This window comes from Lissotriton vulgaris, chromosome 3_1 (genome assembly GCF_964263255.1).
Source record: "Lissotriton vulgaris chromosome 3_1, aLisVul1.2, whole genome shotgun sequence".
Lineage (NCBI taxonomy): Eukaryota > Metazoa > Chordata > Amphibia > Caudata > Salamandridae > Lissotriton > Lissotriton vulgaris.
This window is the reverse complement of record NC_141689.1, coordinates 296,257,063-296,275,854: the sequence shown is the minus strand read 5'-3', so window position 1 is coordinate 296,275,854 and position 18,792 is coordinate 296,257,063. Positions and strand designations below refer to the sequence as shown.

Here is an 18,792-nt window from a genome sequence, read left to right as displayed (position 1 = left end):
CAGTTCACCACCTATTATAAGTTGATCTAAGATTAAGATTCCTCTTGAGCTCCATTGAGGCCAGGAAAGTGCTTGTCCATTAATACAAATGCTTTCTTTCTTCTAGATGGGAGCTTTAGAATGTAAACAATGGGCAATTCGCAGTAGACGATGTGCACGTTGCCATGCTTGATATGTGGCATTGAGCACAGGATGTGCAGGAGTAGTCCTAGGTTTACGAACATTGTATAAAAATTTAAGACCATCCTCATATTCAAGTATTGAGCGTTCTATTGTAACCCATTGAGGAGAGTCAGTTGCACCTGGGAGCAAGTAAGACAGCTGTGAAAGGTGTGAAGCTAGAGAGTAGTGCTCTTTCGATTGTAGACTTAGACCACCATGGGAGCAGCGTGCTATTAGTTTAGCAGCAGACAAACGAGGTCGCATATTTCCTCAGACAAAGGATTGAATGCGAGAATCCATGCGACGAAGTGTGGCTAAAGGTATAATAATTGGGAGCATTGCCAAGACAAGTATCACACTTTTAAAGTAATGTCATCACATCAGAAGAAAGAAACTGCAATCCATAATCTTTGAGTCTCTCTTTCGGGACTCCTTCCCCTACAACTACTTTAGAAAAACATCAAAAACACTCTTTGTCATTGGTTCCGTAAACACTACACCTCCACCCATCTTGGCAAGTGGTTGATCATCCCTATAAAATGTATGTAGAGGAAAAATCATAACTATCTACTCGAAGTCTTTGCCATGCTCTTCCTCGCTGGTGAAAGCATATTCCACCGGCACTTCATGAATAAACGTTTACTGCTGTTGCAGCACCTCAAACATCTCTTTAAAAACATCTCCACTTCTCTATCAAGATCAGGCCATTATTGACAAAAAAAATCTCATTACAGAGACGTAACTGGTTTGCCCCTCTCATAATAGTGTCACGCAAAGTGTCACATTTTATCTAACACAAGGCATTGATATTTCACACAGTGGCACTACTACAATAACAGAAATGCCACAACTAAGAAATATGTAAACGTGGCCATATTATAGAGGAGCAAACAACTGGCAGGTCACGGGTGGGTTAAGAAAATGATGCGTGCGTAACCAGAATTACAGTTCACGTAGTGCCACTCATTAACCAATACCCAAAAGGAAGTTTATGGTGAAGAAGTGCCGCTGTATGAACAGCGTCATTCCAAAGCAAACACAAGCAAGGTGGTGTGCTATGCACATGGCTCGGACATGTTTAAATTTCAACTTTTTACTTTATGTCAAACAACAAGTTTATTAACTTACTTATATAGCACACTTCCTAGAAAAGGTTTCCTACCGATGTCTTTAGTACATTCTCACTAATAAATTCTAAGTATTTTTCTTACAATTAATGTATTTAATATATTTATAGCCAGCCAGCCGATTTATATACGGATGTCTTTCTTTATTAAATCGTGCCACGAGTTGTAAGCTTGTAACGAGAGAGTCTTCTTTATTCGCACGAGTTTTCCATTATATGAAACTAACAGTATCTGCAGGAAGTGCACATGTGTTTTTCAAGAGGAAGCAGAGTAACCGCTAATTACGTCTGTCTTTTATTTCCATAACAGCTGCCTCCATGGCTCCCAGAGTAAACAAAACCCGGCTGACTTTTGACCTGCTCGCGTAGTTGCTTGACCAATCAGAGAGCGCCCTGTTGGCTATGCAGAATTTCCCCATGTCCCCTCCTGTACCTAGGTCTACGTCAGCAGAGCCAAGATGGCGGTGTCCATGAAGCGGCTTCAGCTCTCTCCCGTAGACCGGGGACTGTCATTAGTTCTATTGTTATGCCTCCACCTGAGCTCCGCTGAACCGGGCACTGATACCCCCCCAGTCCCGCATCGCAGATTTGAATATAAGTACAGTTTCAAGGGACCGCACCTTGTGCACAGCGATGGTAGCGTGCCTTTCTGGATCCACAGTGGAAGTGAGTATGCCAGAAATATACTTTTCAAAGAGTTGATGAAAAGACAGACTGCCTATACACATAGCAAAGCGACTGACTATGCGCGCTTTATCTGGCACCGAGAGCCTAGACCAGGACGATTATTTTGCGCACTGCGGTTATTCATAAACGGTTTACTTCACTGCATCTTTATTATGTCACTGTGCTATTCTGTGAAGTAAAAATGTGATAACAAAAAAGGTTGTGTGTGTTCCGGGGAATGACCAATATCTTATTTACAAGCATTGACCTACCTCTTCTGAGTTATTAGCAGATGTGCCACTACCGAGGGTTAATCAGATAAAATAAAAAGCATTGCAGAGTGTAAATGTGCATGGTGGGTAACCTCGCAGGGTTATTGCTTGTGTCTCCAGGATCTACCTTTTGTACGATCATTTTATAACTCACAGAATGTCCTTGCCATGTGCTAGCAAATGATAGAGGGGCATTGGTATGTGGGTTAAACTGATTGCTAGCACTTGTTCCAATAGAAATGCGAATGGCTTCCTCAGCAAGCTAGATGATGGGCCCATTAGATTGTATCTGAGCGCGTTAGACTACGTGTACTCAGGCTGTGCTCCAGAATTCTGGATCTAGCAAGACCATGTCCAGGCATGGGTGGGCCAAGAATATGGATGTGGTGCGCGCAAATGTCAACCAGGGAAGATTTCGACATTGACGGCATGAGTCCATTTTTAACACGTCTAAGATGTCAAAGTTGAATATGTTTTATAATATTGTGTTAAATTTATATCAACATTGGTCCTGTGCAGTGCCAAATTTGTAGTGCATACATGGGTATAGGGTATTAGTGCAGACCATTCGGTGCAGGCATTAGTGCAGTGCCCTCAGAGCACAGCCACAGAAAATGCTTATTTGAGATGTGGGAGCAGAAAACTGGTTAAAAGGCCATGACCTTTGTCCAGTGCTCGAGCATTTACATTCCCAGGGGAGTATCATGGGCAAGACTGTTTTGGCTACAAAGCAGGCCAAAAATGTATGGACTGTGAACTTGAGGGCAATATGTTACCATAACTAACAAAAGTTGTGAAAGGTAATATTTTTTAGGCTTGTATCATAAATAGAATGTCCTTCGGCAGTGATTTCAAAACGCTTATTTCACAGGAATTATGCCGTGTAGTTAAATACTTTATTTTCCAATATTTATTGAGGCCAGAGTATTGTCATATACTATAGTAGCGACATCTGTTCATGTTTTCAAAACACAGATTACCGTTTTCAAAAAACGTGATGTGAAAAGTACATAACTTAAAGTTATGAAGTTCTGAAGTTCTGATGACATTTACCAGTCACTGCCGCATAGTTGAATATCATGTCACAGGCGTCTCACTTTTGTAGTATAGAGTTAGAGCACAGAGAAGTACTATTGATGATTGAGAAGTTCGGATGCAATTCAGCTATATGTGTTGTTTAGCAGATTGCTGTGAACTGCTTTTTATAGAGAAAAGAGGGGTGAGGAAATAATCAGGAATAGAAAAAGAGGAGAAGGGTAGAAGAGAGAGGGAGAGAAAGGATGATGGTGATAAAGTGCATTCGGTATAATTCATAATTCTAATTTCGAAAAGCAGTATTTTCCAATCAAAGATGTAGTGCAAATGCCTTAACAGGTACATTATACAAATTATGAGCAATACGTTGGCACATGTTGAACAGTAAACATACTCAATGCGATGATTTATATATCTCAAATATGCAGCAGCATATCCTGATATAAAGTGCTAGTGCATTAATAGCTTATTCAGTGCAATTTTTAAACTGAAACTTAGCCCGATAAAGTGCAAGTGCATCAGTAGCTTCTGTTACATTTTACAATTTCTTGAGGATGTATACAATGAAATTCTGTATAAATATGAATTTACTATACAGAGATATAAATATATATGTATATTAAAATATATGCTCCTTAACTGATTTTTAGTTGCAGCACTCCATAACAGTGTATGTATTTGCAGACTTCTCCCCCGTCTCGCTCTGCGTTGCTTGCATCCTCTTTGTTACTTGTCTCGCACCACCCGCCCCTTTCTTGTTGTTGCTCATCCCATCCCACCCCCACGTACTCATATTGTTAGTTACTCCGTCCCATACGCCCCTGTGTTATGTTCCTTGCCCTGCCCCCTCCACCACGAGCATTGGTGCTTATCCCGTCCCACGCGTCTCTACCTGTAGGATCCTCATGCCACTCCAACCCATCCCAGCCACAAACAAAGAGATGAGTGAGTGCAGGCACAATGTTTTGAGGGGGGTTACGCTACCATTGATAAGCCATCATTGACTCAGGCAGGCTGAAAATATAGTTGCGTAATTAAATGTACTATGAAATTTGTAGTTGGTACTACTTGACTCCTACAAGCAGTACCTAAGTGGCAATGCTCATTCCCATTATTTTCCATTTTTTACCCCAGTGAAAACAAATGTTCGATTTTCTCACTCTCTTTTAATCAAAGATTTTCGTCCTAGAACCTTTGTGGTCTTGTTCTAAGAATAATATTAAAGTAATTTGTAAAGCGCATTGTTACTTACACCAAAGTGTCCCTGCTCTAGGGTCCAGCTCCAAGAGAATGGAAAATACAGCAGCTAATAAACAAAATAATCAAGCCAAACGAAGACAATGGCACAAAATCTCATTTAAAGAGAGATTTGTGGAACCCTCCATCACTTCCTCTGAGAACGTTGACACCGCCTTCAAGAAATTTGAAAGTGCAACCAGAACAGCCATAGATCACATAGCCCCTGAAAAACTGTTTATCCCGACCAGCTCACAAACAAGAAGTTTGGTTCTTAGAAGAGCTGAGAACGCTAAAACAAGCTGCTAGAAAATTGGAAAAAAGATGGAGATCGTCCCACCAGCTGGACGACAAGAACCGTTATTGGAGCTCTCTATCTATTTATCATAAAGCCATCCGTACAGCACGTAAAACGCACATCATGTCCCAAATTACTGCTGCCGGAAACTCCCCTAGGGTTCTGTACCAAATCCTACAAACTTTCATAAAACCATTGGCATGTGAAAGCTCTGAATCATCATCATCACAACAGTTATGTGATGATATCTCCCAGTTCTTTACCAAGAAAATTGACATAATATACGAGAAAATAACCAACTCCAACAAGGCATATGGTACGATTCCGTCACTTCCTCTAAATGAACCAGGTCAGATTACACATACCCTTGACTGTTTCCCCCCTCATTACTATAGAGGAGGTATCATCGCTATCCACACAGATCAAGAGTGGAAGCCCAGATGATACAATTCCAGCTATTATTATGTCCATTCTAACTGAAGAACTATGCCCCGTAATTCAGAGACTCGTGAATTTGTCCCTAACCACAGGTGACGTCCCCAGGAATTGGAAACGAGCCTTGATCAGACCAATTAGGAAAAATACTGCCACACCTTGGACCGAACTCACCAATCTTAGGCCCATTTCCCTACAACCATTCTTAGGGAAATTGATTGAAAAACATGCTAACCATCATCTGTCCAAATACATTGAACTTGCTGGCGGCCTGGACTATTCACAATCTGGGTTCAGGCCAAAGCATAGTACTGAGTCCACCCTTCTATCTGCACATGTACCAGGATAAAGGCTATGCCGTCATCCTGGTACTATTAGACCTGTCGGCAGCGTTCAACACCGTGTCACACACCATCCTAATTGACCGGTTGGCTAACATTGGCATAAAGAACATAGCCCTTGCCTGGCTAAAGAGCTTTTTAACTAATCGCACCCAGAGTGTCACCATGGGTGCCTACCGTTCAGAGGAGGTGGAGATTTCAAAAGGCGTGCCACAGGGCTCCTGTTTGAGCCCAACCCTTTTTAACATCTATGTGGCACTCCTGGCAAGAGTGATGCGCACGTATGGCTTCATTCCTGTGTCATGCGGATAAGACACAACTCCTCTTCCCTTTCAAAACTCTCTCCACTGAAGTAATCAGCTCCTTTTCATCTGGCATGAAGGCTATAGCACAATGGATGTCCACCAACTGCCTCCAATGCAATGTTAATTAAACAGAAGTCATGTTATTTGGGGAGGCCAAAATGCTATGGTCCCCAGACTGGTGGCCACAAGACCTAGGAATGGCTCCAGAACCCAAGAGTGGTCTGCTTTATTCAGACACTCTGTTCATCACCACCCCCTTTTCTGAATCGTTTTTGGCCACTATAGGTGTGGCAGGGTATACTCAGACATGAGTCCCTTTCTCACTGCACCATCAGGATTCAAGCAAGCCGGGCCGAAGACGGCTGAAATGCCAGAAACCGGTCTCGGTAGCTTGTCTCCTTTCTGGTGAAGAATTGGCTCGGTAGTTTAGTCTGCCCTGTTCCCATGATGCACTGGGCCAGGGACAGACTGATTTGCATATAGCCAGGTTCTGAGCTGGGATGGTGCAGTGAGATAAATAACGGTGATGGATCAAACCCTGATCTTTGGACTGGGTAAGAGTGGTCTGCTTTATTCAGACACTCTGTTCATCACCACCCCCTTTTCTGAATCAGAACCCAAACAAGTTGTCAGAAATCTAGGGATAAAGCTAGACCAAGAATTATCACTAAAGCAACACAGCAACCTTGTTATAAGCTCCTGTTTCCATACCATTAGCCTGTTGCGCAAAGTTTTTTTCCCCTGCTCCCAGATTCGTTCCGGAAAACTCTGGTACAGGCACTAGTGTTAAGTCGAATCGACTATTGCAATGGCCTACTACTTTCTGCTAACAAGGGTGTATTGGATAAACTACAAGTTATCCAGAATACAGCGGCCCGCTTAGTCCTAAATGTTCCCCCTAGAACAGCATCTCAACCTCTTCTGGACCAACTGCACTGGCTCTCAATCCGGCAGAGAATGAAGTTTAAAATATGCTGTCTAGTACAGAAATGCCTCAACGGACATGGGCCCGCATACCTGATAAAGAAATTTACCCCATATATTCCCACCCGCTCTCTCAGATCCAGCGACCAACGTCTTCTGGTGGTACCCCGTGCCAGGAAGGCAAGACATGGCGGTAAAGCTTTATCCATTACGGGACCCTTACTATGGAACAAACTCCCCTTGTCCCTCAGACAATGCTCAGAGCATTTAAAATTCAGAAAACAACTTTAAACCCTGCTGTTTTGTAATCAGATCTAGATCCCACCGCTAACACTCTGTTCTCTCATGTCCTTGGCTCCTAAGCGCAGAGATACTCCTCATGGAGGCGATTCAAGCGCTATACAAACCCGCAAATAAAATAAATAAACTGAACAGCCAGGTTTTCAAATTTTTGGGGCACAATGATATTGTTTGCGCCTGCCTTCAAAGGAGTTCCACCGCTTGGCTGCTAAAAAACTAAAAGAGCAGCCCCAATGCAAGCTCTCTTTACAGTTGGGTTGCAAGCCAACAGTGCCCCTGGTGATCTGAGGTTCCTTGCTGGAGAATAGGGCGTAAAAAAGGAGTGCAGGTAGCAAGAGCCCCTATTCATAAAGACCCTGTAGCAATAGTGCAGGGCCTTAAAAGAGAGCCTCTTTTTCAGAGGTAGCAGTGCAGCTTTAAAAGTGCAGATACCATGGAACCCCGTTTCGAGAGATTCAGCAGCAGACTGGCTGCCACATTCTGCTCAAGTGAGACTCCCAAGTACAAAATGTCTACCTTAGACGTGACCAGAGCATGAACTACTGTCATCCTGGCAGATTCAGAAAGAAGGCTGAGCATATTTTAAAGAATTTTAATATCCCAAAACACTTGCCTGCTAAGCTGTGACCTGGTTATTATAGCTGAGTATTGCATCAAGCAAAATGCCTAGGTTCTTGACCATAGGCTTTGGGGAAGGTAACGGTCCGAGCGAATCTAATCTGGCCACCAGGCAGAAGACCAAATCAAATGCTGCTTGCCAATAATCAGGACATCTGCCAGCATTTAGTTGGAGACAATTGAGGTCCATCCACTGAGCAACCTCCGACAGACAGATCCTCTGTAAAGCAGCCAAATTGCCTACATTCTCTGACAGGGTGATAATCAGCTGAGTATCATCGTCTTACAATATAATGTTAAAACCGTAACGCTCGATGATATCAGCTAAGGGGTGCATATACCATTTGAATAAATTAGGGCTCAAGTAGGAGCCCTGATGCACCCCTTGCTGCAGTAGAAAAACCTGAGTTTGAATAGGTTTTTTTGACACCTGAAAGGTGCGGTTCCTCAAAAAAGCAACCCATTTCAAGGTCTTATATCCGACACTTCAGCTCCACAACCATTCAAGTAAAAGGTTGTGGGATACGGCGTTGAAAGCTGCTCTAAGGTCCAACATCAGCAGCGCAGCATTGCAACCCCTGTCAATAATTTGGCATATGGACCTAGGAAGCAAGCAATAAAGCAGACTGTGTACTGTGTAGAGGGCAGAAGCTTGACTACGTCTTATGGAGAAAATCCTTCGCTTCAATAATGTTTTTTTTTTTTTGTTGTGAACATATTTTATTAGCAATTATAATTGCAGACCCAGAATATCTGTGTGACATGAGACATACACATTACCTGTAGGGTATAATGAAAATACCATTTGTCCCAGTTGCTGCGTAATAGTTATGTACATAAAACATGATGCAGAAACAAAAATATCAAAATTATACCAAACTATGCAACATGTCATGGTACATTTATTACCTTTGCCCCCCACATCCCCCTTGTAGACGGCGCTCTGGGTAACGCTGTTATCAAGCTATTCATGCTCATATGTTATTATCTCTTTTTCTATTTGATAATCTACATTAGTGTGTGACTCCAGGGGAATGTTTCTGTTGGTGGCCCACCTATGCCATATTTTAGTGTGTTTCTGCAGGCATCCACATGTGATAAAGACAGGAAGTTCCTGCTCCATAATAAAATCCATGCCTTTCTTCCGTAGTATTACATGGGATGGAGTATCTCCCTTCTGTTGTCTGGCAATGTCTTGTTTTGCAAACTTGAGGCCTAAAAATAGCAAGTGCCTTTTTACTTATTTCCCCTGATTACTTCTGCACAATGTAGGAGTGTAAGTTTCGGGGATCTAGGTAAGTCCCATGCCTGCACCTCCGTCGGGCAAATTAATGGTCCTCGCCACAAGGGATCTAGAGCCAGACATAACCAGATCGTGTGTGTGTGTGTGTCCCCACATCTGATTGACACTGTAGGCATTGTGGGGTCGTGATTAACCCTGCAGTCCATAATCTATGTCTGGTATAATATACCCTGTGTAGATAGCTGAAATGTATGAGATGGAGTTGGGTAGAGATTGCCGTCTATCGTGGTGACTGGAGTGCCTCAGCCCAATGATCGTCATCAATAGGTCCCACATCAGTAACCCATGTTGCTCCTAGGGTGGCCAGGGTAGTGGGGTTATTAGTAATCAGGGTTTGGTAGATTTTTGATATTTTGTCGTCTCCCAGGTCCCCCATCAGAAGTTTACCTTCTAGTGGGCTGAATTCTGGAAGGTTGGTTAGATCTTTACTATAAGGATGAAGGGCATGTCTAAATTGAAGTATATTTAGAATTGTTTGTGGGGCATGGAAAATTATTTTTGGAGGTCTTGGAAGGGATTGAGGATATGCTCCTTCATCACATCGCCTAAGGTTGAGATTACATTCGATCCCAGCCGCAGAATCCCTGAAGGTCTGCCACCTGTGGGAACGAGCAATTTCGTCTCAGCAGGGCCACCTTTGTAACGTGGCCCCACCAGCCAATTCGGCAAAGGGACCGTCACCAGGTCATGATCACCACCTGTGTCGCTGGGGAAAGGTCTTTCGGGTCTGTCCTATTGTATAGGAGTGCATGTAAGAAGGGTTCTCCCATGATCCCTTGTTTAACTCTATATGCGGGTCGTCTCTGGGCCCGTACCACCATTCGTTTAGGATGCAGATGTGCAGCTGCATAGTAGGATTGTATGTCTGCTGCAGTTATACCACCACAGTATGTGGATTGAAAGCAAGTGCGTAGGGCACTCCGGGCTGTGCTACCTCACCATAGGAAGTGTCCTAGCATTGCGTTAATTTGACAGAACCAGGATACATGAATTTGGGAGGGGTGGGACTGTAGTTGATATAATAGTTGAGGTGGAAAAACCGTTTTGGCGATGACTGATTTTCCGTAGAGTGACAAAGGGAGTGTAGTCCAGGTCTTCACCTCGGTTTAACCCTTTCTGTCATAGCTTCCAGGTTTCGTTTGCATGAGGCTGCTTGGCTGACCGACACGAAGACGCCAAGGTTAGTGAAACCCTGTGTGACCATTATAAGGCCATCTCCTCAGGGGCTGCTCCCTAAGGTCCCTCGTAACGGCCAGACCAACAACTTGGTACTATTCATGGGAGGCTGGGCGTCTTGCCGAAGATACACATTATCTGAAGAATTCTGGGACCAGACCTGTCAGAGTCAGTAAGAAAGAATAGGACCTCATCTGCGTTTAATGATATACGATCAGATATTTCCAGAGTCCATTCAAAGCTGCGATATAACACGTCTCGTCTCACCCAGGTAGCTAGAGGTTCAATGGTAAGGGCAAATAAAAAAGCATTTGCAATGCAATAGGTCTCGCATTATTTAAGTTTGAGCTATTAGCATTGTAAATGGCAATTGTTTTTTGCTTTGTGCTATAGTTTTTTTTTACATAAAAAGCTACATATAAAATATGTTTTATTAAACTTATTTATGCAGTATCTAAATTTTGTTTGCATAAAAGAGTACAATAATATCTTAGTAAAAAAGTCAAATATGTTAATGGTAATTCACCAAATGTTCATTTATGTGTTGGTTTTGAAAATAGCTAAATTAATAGCTTTGTCATTTACAATGCCAATAGTTATAACTTTCGCAAATGTGACACCTATAGCATTTGTAATGCAACATTTGTATTTACGTGACTTAGATGTATTGATATTACAAATAACAATGGCTTTTAATTTTTTTTAATACTTAATAAAAGTGATTGTAATTTATAATGGCAATAGCTTAAACTTTTGTAAATAACTTTTGTGAAGATTATGTTCAGTGTATTTTATTGTAACGAAATCCAAGAACAGAAGTGAAATATTAACATCTTTTTGTGACATTTGTAATAAAGCTCGAAACATTGAGAGAACATATTTGTGCTGTGGTGGTGCTGAGTGATGCTGTGGTGGTGCTGAATGGGGCTGTGGTGATGCTGAGTGATGCTGTGGTGGTGCTATGGTGGTGCTATGGTGGTGCTGTGGTGGTGCTGTGGTGGTGCTGTGGTGGTGCTGAGTGATGCTGAGTGATGCTGTGGTGGTGCTGAGTGGTGCTGTGGTGGTTCTGAGTGGTGCTGGGGTGGTTCTGAGTGATAATGTGGTGGTGCTGAGTGACTGTACTCACTGTCACTCTGCACGCACTCTGCACTCACTGTCACTCTGCACACACTCTGCACTCACTGTCACTCTGCACACACTCTGCACACACTCTGCACTCACTGTCACTCTGCACACACTCTGCACTCACTGTCACTCTGCACACACTCTGCACTCACTGTCACTCTGCACTCACTGTCACTCTGCACTCACTGTCACTCTGCACTCACTGTCACTCTGCACTCACTGTCACTCTGCACTCACTGTCACTCTGCACTCACTGTCACTCTGCACTCACTGTCACTCTGCACTCACTGTCACTCTGCACTCACTGTCACTCTGCACTCACTGTCACTCTGCACTCACTGTCACTCTGCACTCACTGTCACTCCGCACTCACTGTCACTCCGCACTCACTGTCACTCTGCACTCACCCTGCACTCTGCACTCACCCTGCACGCACTGTCACTCTGCACACACTCTGCACTCACTGTCACTCTGCACACACTCTGCACTCACTGTCACTCTGCACTCACTGTCACTCTGCACTCACTGTCACTCTGCACTCACTGTCACTCTGCACTCACTGTCACTCTGCACTCACTGTCACTCTGCACTCACTGTCACTCTGCACTCACTGTCACTCTGCACTCACTGTCACTCTGCACTCACTGTCACTCTGCACTCACTGTCACTCTGCACTCACTGTCACTCTGCACTCACTGTCACTCTGCACTCACTGTCACTCTGCACTCACTGTCACTCCGCACTCACTGTCACTCCGCACTCACTGTCACTCCGCACTCACTGTCACTCCGCACTCACTGTCACTCCGCACTCACTGTCACTCCGCACTCACTGTCACTCTGCACTCACCCTGCACTCTGCACTCACCCTGCACGCACTGTCACTCTGCACGCACTCTGCACTCACTGTCACTCTGCACGCACTCTGCACTCACTGTTTCTGCACGCACTCTGCACTCACTGTCACTCCGCACTCACTGTCACTCTGCACTCACTGTCACTCCGCACTCACTGTCACTCTGCACTCACTGTCACTCTGCACTCACTGTCACTCTGCACTCACTGTCACTCTGCACTCACTGTCACTCTGCACTCACTGTCACTCTGCACTCACTGTCACTCTGCACTCACTGTCACTCTGCACTCACTGTCACTCTGCACTCACTGTCACTCTGCACTCACTGTCACTCCGCACTCACTGTCACTCCGCACTCACTGTCACTCCGCACTCACTGTCACTCCGCACTCACTGTCACTCTGCACTCACCCTGCACTCTGCACTCACCCTGCACGCACTGTCACTCTGCACGCACTCTGCACTCACTGTCACTCTGCACGCACTCTGCACTCACTGTTTCTGCACGCACTCTGCACTCACTGTCACTCCGCACTCACTGTCACTCCGCACTCACTGTCACTCCGCACTCACTGTCACTCCGCACTCACTGTCACTCTGCACTCACTGTCACTCTGCACTCACTGTCACTCTGCACTCACTGTCACTCTGCACTCACTGTCACTCTGCACTCACTGTCACTCTGCACTCACTGTCACTCTGCACTCACTGTCACTCTGCACTCACTGTCACTCTGCACTCACTGTCACTCTGCACTCACTGTCACTCTGCACTCACTGTCACTCTGCACTCACTGTCACTCCGCACTCACTGTCACTCTGCACTCACTCTGCACTCACTCTGCACTCACTCTGCACTCACTGTCACTCTGCACTCACTGTCACTCTGCACTCACTCTGCACTCACTGTCACTCCGCACTCACTGTCACTCCGCACTCACTGTCACTCCGCACTCACTGTCACTCCGCACTCACTCTGCACTCACTCTGCACTCACTGTCACTCTGCACTCACTGTCACTCTGCACTCACTGTCACTCTGCACTCACTGTCACTCTGCACTCACTGTCACTCTGCACTCACCCTGCACTCTGCACTCACTCTGCACTCACTGTCACTCTGCACTCACTGTCACTCTGCACTCACTGTCACTCTGCACGCACTCTGCACTCACTGTCACTCTGCACGCACTCTGCACTCACTGTTTCTGCATGCACTCTGCACTCACTGTCACTCTGCACTCACTGTCACTCTGCACTCACTGTCACTCTGCACTCACTGTCACTCCGCACTCACTGTCACTCCGCACTCACTGTCACTCCGCACTCACTGTCACTCCGCACTCACTGTCACTCCGCACTCACTGTCACTCCGCACTCACTGTCACTCCGCACTCACTGTCACTCCGCACTCACTGTCACTCCGCACTCACTGTCACTCCGCACTCACTGTCACTCCGCACTCACTGTCACTCCGCACTCACTGTCACTCAGCACTCACTGTCACTCCGCACTCACTGTCACTCCGCACTCACTCCGCACTCACTCCGCACTCACTCCGCACTCACTCCGCACTCACTCCGCACTCACTCCGCACTCACTCTGCACTCACTCTGCACTCACTGTCACTCTGCACTCACTGTCACTCTGCACTCACTGTCACTCCGCACTCACTGTCACTCTGCACTCACTCTGCACTCACTGTCCCTCTGCAAGCACTCTGCACTCACTCTGCACGCACTCTGCACTTACTGTCACTCTGCACTCTGCATTTGTCTGCTGCAAGGAGTCACCATACTTCTTTTCAAAGATTAGCGTGCGATACAATCAGCAACAAACAAAAAACCTCGAGCAGGCGGACATCTGCTGTCTGGCTGGCGCTAGAAAAGAGAAGGCGAGTGAGACGGGCACTGATAAAAGAGGGACGAAAGATGAGCCAAATACACCAACGGGAATTTCTAGTTTTGTTCTATATAAAGGGCGCTGGAGGTTCCCCTAAAGACCATCCTGCCTGCTGAACGGATGGATGCGTTCTGTAACTAATACCTTCAACAAGGTGAAAGGAAAAGTAAAACGTGCCCCTGGCGTTTTCAGGAACTAAGGCGGAGAACGTTCAAGTTCATCATCCAATGAATCGTAACAGCGCTGGAAGTCCGCACTGGAAAGTCTTAAAAAGGCTGACAAATACACAGAACACTAATTAAATATAATGAAATGAGAACAAACTCCAAGTTGTCGTCCTCCTGCTGGGCTCTCACCTCCCTATACCACGCAAACACCAAACTGCCCATCCCCCTGCTCAAGCCGCCGGCCTCTCCTTGGAACAAGCATGGCGCGTGCTGCAGTCCGCCGCCGGCCTGCGACCAGGAAGTCAGGCAGGCCGGGCGGGACAACCGGAAACAGGAAGTAGGAGGGCGGGAGCCTACCACGCCTCCCACGGAAGAGCCGCGATTGTTTTGAGCACCGGAGCAGGCAGGAGCCTACCCTGCGCCCCGGTGCCGAAGAAGGAAGGAAGAGTCCTGCTGCCGGTGAGAGCCGAGGAAGCCCGCGATTGTTTTGAGCACCGGAGCAGGCAGGAGCCTACCCTGCGCCCCGGTGCCGAAGAAGGAAGGAAGAGTCCTGCTGCCGGTGAGAGCCGAGGAAGCCGGTGAGTTGGGCTTCGCCTTGTTGGGGGGGGCGTGTGTGTGTGCGCGCGCGCGCGGCGACGGGCTGTGCATGTGTGTGAGCGTGCGTGCGTGTGTGTGTGTGTGTCTGTGTCTTGGAGTCTGTGTGTATGCGTGTGTGTGTGTGTGTGACTGTGGGGGGTTGCCTGTCTGGGTGCCTGCGTGTAAGTGTAAATGCGTGTGCATGCATGCGGCAGCGGTGAGAGGCGAGAGGCGGCCGCGAGCTGCTACCAAGGAACCTGAGGTACGGAGCTCACCCACTAACCGCGTACTGCAAGAGGCATCGCAGAAAATCCCTGGGGCTCTGAGGATCACGGTATCAGCAGTGGCAGCAGAGATAGTAGCGGGAGGCAGAGGGCAAGCACGAGATCATCACTGGTGCCGGAAGCCGAGACCGGAAGTCGCCGGTCAGACCTGGGTGTCCCTACAATCCTGCCTGTGCTGGTGAGCGGACTCGCGGCGTGAGGGCTGTGCACCCGGGGGTGCCCTGCCCCGCCGAGAGATTGCGGAGACAGGATCCCGGCTGATGGCGAAATAGCGGTGAGGATGGCCCTGGCTGGGGTAGCGGAGTGATCGCCTGGTGTGTGGGTTAGGGTGGTCGAACATTGCGGAGGACCCCCCCCCTGTTTTGAGTGTCGATGGCCGGATGTGCGAGCAGGCGCTGGGGCGCGTGTGCTGCGACTCCAGTCGACACAGCATCTTCCCGGACCGGACCTTCCCCTGAGGCAGGAACCCTGAGACGGGCGGCTCGAGCTGAGGCAGGCTTGGTCTAGGAGCTGCCCCGACGCCCTGAAGACTGCCACCGCCATTCATGCACACACCGGGACAGCCTCTGTTGCTTTGCTGCCTGGGCTGCGCCGGGAGTTGGAGGTGTGGCGCCGCCGCCCGGGGAGTTGCTGGCGTGATCCCTGAGGCAGGCAGGCATGCGTTAAAGGCACATGATATTCTATTTATTTCGTGTTGAAAAGTGACCCTGTATTTAAAATGTGCTCTGTGCTGTTTGATTGCACGCAGTCGGACGGCTGTATTTAAAATGTGCTCTTTGCTGTTTGATTGCTTCGTGTCAAGTGAATGTGTGCCTTGTGCCCCATATTTCGTGTTCAGAACAAACACACTCTAGTCTGAGACGAGAAACAAAACGGTCTAACACGGGAAACGAAAGTGAAACAACGATCACACCAAGAAAGAAACATTGTCGGTTAAGGCAAGCTCACACAAAGAAAAAGAAACATTGTAAAAGAAACTGAAGGCTGAAGGCAGAAAGCTCGTGCACGCAGCTCAATCCAGCCAAGGATAAGCTCGTGACAGTTTCTTGTCCCTCATTCCCCCGTGTCAGCTAGCTATAAGTCTCCAGCCTGGACGCATCCTTCGGATGCTATTTCCAGGCGAGACCTAAAAGGGGGTGAGGGGACACCATTGACTGGATTTTCCCGTTTGTTTGAGAATTGAGTCGATGTGGCTCCTGCCACCCGAATGGATGCCGTGAGGGCTGTACATACTAATTTCACATATGCTATAAATTGGGGGACCATATTTAAATGCTTCAGCAGTATGAACATGTACGTCCAGCTGACTGAATCAAAGGCCTTGTCTATGTCCTCTAAAAGTAGAGCTGCTGGTTTATTTAGTTAATCTATGGTGGCAGTCGTATTGTGGGCTCTGCGTATATTATGCCGGGTTGCTCTTTGCAGCAGGAAGCCTGCTTGACCTGGGTTGATCAAGTCATTGAGATGTGTGATCAGTCTATTCACTAGTACCTTAGCCAGCAGCTTAGCTTCAATATTTTAAAAGGGAAATTGACTGATAGGATGAGCATAGTTAATGTGGGTGCCCCGGTTTAAAGAAGACTACGATATCCGCGTGTCTCCAGTCTGGGGCATACATTTATATTTGAGGGCTTCATTGATGGCCGTTGATGGGCATGAGATATCATGGCTCTAGTACCAATGCAAAGGCTTCAAAGAATTAGCATGGGAATCCGTTGGGTCCCGGCGATATTCCCAGGTGTCCATTCGGAAACAGCGGACATTAGTTCCTCGAGCGAGATTGGAGTTTCTAAAATTCACGTGTGGTGTCGGACCTTGCCTTTGGTGGTATGTCTCGGAAGAAGTCTTCTATCTGGGATTCAGTTAGGACTTTGTGCGTGGTGTAGAGTTTGGCAAAGTATTAGGCGATCTGTGTGGGGTAAGGGATCTTGTCTGTGTGTGATTTAATGGTCGGTAATTGAATCAGTTTTAGTGTCTTGGCACAACCTGTGCAGGAGTTTCCCAAATGTATCCCCCCATTGATGTATCCTACTTTGTGTAGCCTGCCATGTATGCTTGGCCTCGTCCGTAGCTTACTTTGATTGTGTCTCTGCAATATGCCTCATTGTCTGTGAGCACCACCACCGTTCAGCTCCTGCGCACACCTCTCAGTATCTATGATCTGAGCTTTGAGTTGTATTAAGGTCTACCTTTTCTGGCGTTTAGCCTCTGTGCAGTGACTAATATTGAATCCCCCAATGGTTGGTTTAATTGCTTCCCATAGCGTGGTGGCGGAGCTTGCAGTCTCCACATTAAATGAATAGTATTCTAGCAGGGCTTTATGAAGGTTGGTTTTATAAATAGGGTTGTGCATATGAAGGGCAATAGTTGCCAGTGAAACGGGCACCGCCTGGAGCCAATTACTAACCAGAGCTGAACGGGGGAGTGATCTGACAAACCTTTAGGTAAGATTTCTGCTTTAACCAATCTATGGATGTGTTCCCTGGTGATAAAGATGTATTTCAATCTACAGAACGATCAATGAACAGCTGAGAAGTATGTGTAGCCCGCATCTGCGGGCTGTAGGGTTCTCCATGAGGCTGACCAACCCAGTGTCTCCACCATTTTCCTATACGAGACTCCCTTGGTGTAAGGATGTAGGATGTCATCTGTGGTGATCGTGGTGAATGACCTTGTTACATTCCCCCCCAATCAATACAAGGACACCTGGTAGTGATCCCCAAAAGTCAATAATACGTTCAATGAATGATTTGCTAAGGGGCAGGAGGCATATATGCAAGCCAACACTATAGGTTCTGCACTTATCGTGCCTTGAACTAACAGATACCTGCTCAACCTATCAGCCCATGTGTGAGTATGTATGAAGGAGATTCTACGATTGATCAATTTAGCAACCCCCCTGGAGCCTCTAGTAAAGCCTGAATGAAAGACGTGTATAAACCAAAGCAGGCCAAACATGGGGCTTTAGTCCCCATTAGGTGGGTTACTTGTAGAAGCAGGACATTAGCCCCTGAACGTTTTACATATTTGAGTATTGCACCTCGTTTGCTCTTGTCTACGAGACCCCGTACAGTCCATGTTACTATGTTAAGTTCCCCTGTTGGAGTTGGACTAATTTGATGTGTCATCAAGACTTGCAGCATGAAGAATTGGGGGTTTAATAATCGAGAGCCAAGTAGAGAAAGTACGATGAGTGCGCAATTTAACCACTAACTCTAACAATATCTGTAACTGGAACTCCCACCCCTCTTTCACGCCCAACCCGCTACCTCAGAGAACATTGAAGCATCTGTTGCGGAAAGTAAACACTTCCCACCCCAACAGTCGCAGATGTAAAACTTCTTCCAGGGTTGGGAAAAAGTGGTTAGAGGAAAAGTGAACTTGAAACATAAAGATTTTCACATGAGCCAATCTACACATGCACATGTGCTCATGCTCAAATGCAGTTCATAAATAATTTCTAGGAGTACTATTTCTTGACCTACTTCTGTAAATTCTTGTGAATTCATGGAAACTGTATATATGCACTTAATGCAAGGATATATACCATGGATGCACTTTTGAGACTTTCGTTAATAATTGGGCTTCTAATTAGGCCTGGTGTTAACCATGACCTATTGTGTTTAATAAAATTCTGTCTCTCTCTTGCTCTTTTTCTCTCCGTCTATCAGATGGCTTCACTGTCAGTG

General features: G+C 46.4%; 1 protein-coding gene across 1 annotated transcript in view; it reads left to right on the top strand.

Moving 5' to 3' along the window:
* The first annotated feature begins 1,649 nt into the window (after positions 1–1,649).
* Positions 1,650–18,792, top strand: part of LMAN1 (lectin, mannose binding 1) — a 304,017-nt gene continuing 286,874 nt past the window's right edge. The window contains exon 1 of the mRNA XM_086960488.1: positions 1,650–1,954. Coding sequence (XP_086816614.1) covers positions 1,747–1,954 — 208 coding nt within the window. The 5' untranslated portion in view covers positions 1,650–1,746. The remainder of the gene's footprint in view (positions 1,955–18,792) is intronic.